The 2,656-nt window shown below is 49.6% G+C and overlaps 1 protein-coding gene across 1 annotated transcript in view; it reads right to left on the bottom strand.

Moving 5' to 3' along the window:
* Positions 1-2,650, bottom strand: part of RAB38 (RAB38, member RAS oncogene family) — a 53,258-nt gene extending 50,608 nt beyond the window's left edge. Inside the window, exon 1 of the mRNA XM_006759765.2 lies at positions 2,430-2,650. Coding sequence (XP_006759828.1) covers positions 2,430-2,631 — 202 coding nt within the window. The 5' untranslated portion in view covers positions 2,632-2,650. The remainder of the gene's footprint in view (positions 1-2,429) is intronic.
* Between the last annotated feature and the right edge of the window lie 6 nt (positions 2,651-2,656).

Here is a 2,656-nt window from a genome sequence, read left to right as displayed (position 1 = left end):
GTCATGGTTCCATTCCTGATCAGGGCACATGCCCAGGGTTGTGGGCTCAATCCCCAGTAGGGGGCATGCAGGAGGCAGCTGATCAATGATTCTCATCATTGATGTTCCTAGCTACTGTAACAATAATCCTTGTAGTTCCCCTAGATAGAAAGTACTGTCTAGCACAGCCGTGGGCAAACTACGGCCTGCGGGCTGGATCCGGCCCATTTGAAATGAATAAAACTAAAAAACCCTTTTATGTAATGATGTTTACTTTGAATTTATATTAGTTCATACAAACACTCCATCCATGCTTTTGTTCCGGCCCTCCGGTCCAGTTTAAGAACCCATTGTGACCCTCGAGTCAAAAAGTTTGCCCACCCCTGATATAGCTAGATAATGAGGTAAATGTGAAGCAAATCAGCTTAGAAAAGTTGAAAATGTTTGATTTCCAGAAGTGCAGAATGGATGGGAAAGGCTGAGATGAGATGGGTAGGAACTGGCTCTTTCTTTCTTCCCTGCCAGGGGAAGACACTGAGATCCATGGGAATTCTATAACATGCTGGGGTCACATCCTTACTTACACTAAATAATTATGGCAACAGTTTCTTTCAAACAGGAAGTTAATTCTAAACCTGAACCCTGGACTCTTCCAGCTCATCCAAAAGAGTTTTCAGACACAAAAATGCAGCAACAAAAGTGCTCGACTCACAGTGGATTTTCTGGATGAAAAGCCCAATCAGATAGTGGCTGATGACATCTTCCAGTCTCTGATAACCCCTGTGCCGCAAAAGCTGCTGAAGATGACTCTAAATGCACGGATCTGTCTCCATGCCAGCAGTGTTTCGTAAGAATTTATCATAAGACCTGGCAGCTGATGATTAAAGAGGCACTGGAGTCCCAAAGAATCAGAAATACCCTTTCAAAAAGGTTCCACATTTGTTCTTGCTTCAAGCCATGATAAAGTGTTTCCAGTTGAATGCACCAGCTAAAATGAACCTATTTTCTGAAAGAGAAGCAGCTAGTTCAGTCCAGCACCTCAAGAGGATCTTGGTGCCACAGACCATAAAACAGTCAGAGGTGAAGTGGGATTGAAGAGATTCACCCAGAGTCCCAGAGGACCTTAAAACTTCTGAGCACCATTTGTGGAATCTAAGTAACAAAATAAACTGATGAATGGAGTGGATCCAGAGACATGGAAGCATAGAATAGAGTGTGGTATACCAGAGGGAAGTCGGGGGAGGTAATCAACTAGGGACCTTATATGCATATATGCATGGCCCATGGACACAGATGAGGCCATGCATATATGGGGTGGTAAGGGCCTGGGGTGGGGAGCGGGCTGGAGGAGGTCAATGGAGGAGAAAAGGGGACATCTGTAATACTTTCAACAATAAAGAATGATTTAATAAATTAATTAAATTTAAAAAGTGAACACTTCTGAGTAGGAAGATTCCTGAGCTGTCTGTCATTGTCCAACCCCTTTCCATTGAGCAGGGATGCACTGAGCTGCAGGGACTTGTCTGAGGTTACGGAGTGGCAGAGCCAGGACCGGTAATGAAGGGCTGTACAGGGCCAGGTTGCAAACAGCCTCAGTCCAGGCACTCACTCTTGGAGTAGACACTTCGCATCTTCACACTCCACTGTGCCTAACTCCTGGTGCAAACTCTTGGAATCAAATTCTGATTTCAAACACTATAAGGAAACTTCTCATTTTCCAGGTTTCTCAATGAAAATTTTAGGACCAAATCAAGAAATCGTGTGGTGAATGTCATAAACCCTTGGACCAAAGTGCCCCTAAAATATCTACACAACCTCCTTTTGAGAGATGACAGAGAGATAGAGATGGCGTGTAGGTGCAGGGGAGAGAAATAATACTGTAACTCTGTAAGGCTGTGGCTTACTCAAAGCAGACAACCTCATACTCGCTTGACTGAGGCGAGAAGAGAGAAGAAAGTTGGAATAAAGTGAGCGGCTCTTCTAGCCGGGAATTCCCTGGGTTCCCGCTGTGAACCGGTCTAGGCTAGGGGCTTCCCCTGGGTTGGGGAAGGAAGGCGGGCATGACACTCAGGGTCGCGTCACCAGCAGGACTGCCGGAGCACAAAGCCCGGAAAATGAGCTGGAGGCCAAGAACTGAATGCAACTCCAGATAGTCCCCCTCTGCGTCCGGGGAGGCCGCGCAGGCCAGAAGGCTCCCGGGAGCGCGTGTGGGAGGGAGTTGCAGCCACAGCTCCACGCGCCGGAGAACGCGCTGCAAGTTTCAGCGACAGCGAGAAACTTTTTTGTTTTCTTTGAAACCAACTTTCCAACCCACCAGGAAGAGTCTCTTTCGGCCGCGCGGCGCCCCCGGAGACCTGGCTCTCCCCCTTGGCCGCCACCCTTCTGCTGGGGGCTGGGAACCGGCTGCGAGGCGCCCCCGCCCGCCCTTGACCTCCTTCCCGGGTTCTCACCTGCGATGTCCCAGAGCTGCAGGCGCACCACGGTGTCCGGGTCCCAGTGCAGCACCTTGAGCGCGAAGTCCACGCCGATGGTGGCCCGGTAGTGCGAGGAGAAGTTCTGGTGCACGTAGCGCTTAATGATGCTGGTCTTGCCCACGCCCAGGTCGCCGATTACCAGCAGCTTGTACAGGTGCTCCTTGTTCGCCGCCTGCATCCTGGCTGCCCGCCCGTGCTGTGCC

Source organism: Myotis davidii, unplaced genomic scaffold, assembly GCF_000327345.1.
Source record: "Myotis davidii unplaced genomic scaffold, ASM32734v1 scaffold657, whole genome shotgun sequence".
Taxonomy (NCBI): domain Eukaryota; kingdom Metazoa; phylum Chordata; class Mammalia; order Chiroptera; family Vespertilionidae; genus Myotis; species Myotis davidii.
The sequence above is the reverse complement of the archived record's forward strand: the minus strand, read 5'-3'. Positions and strand labels throughout refer to the sequence as shown.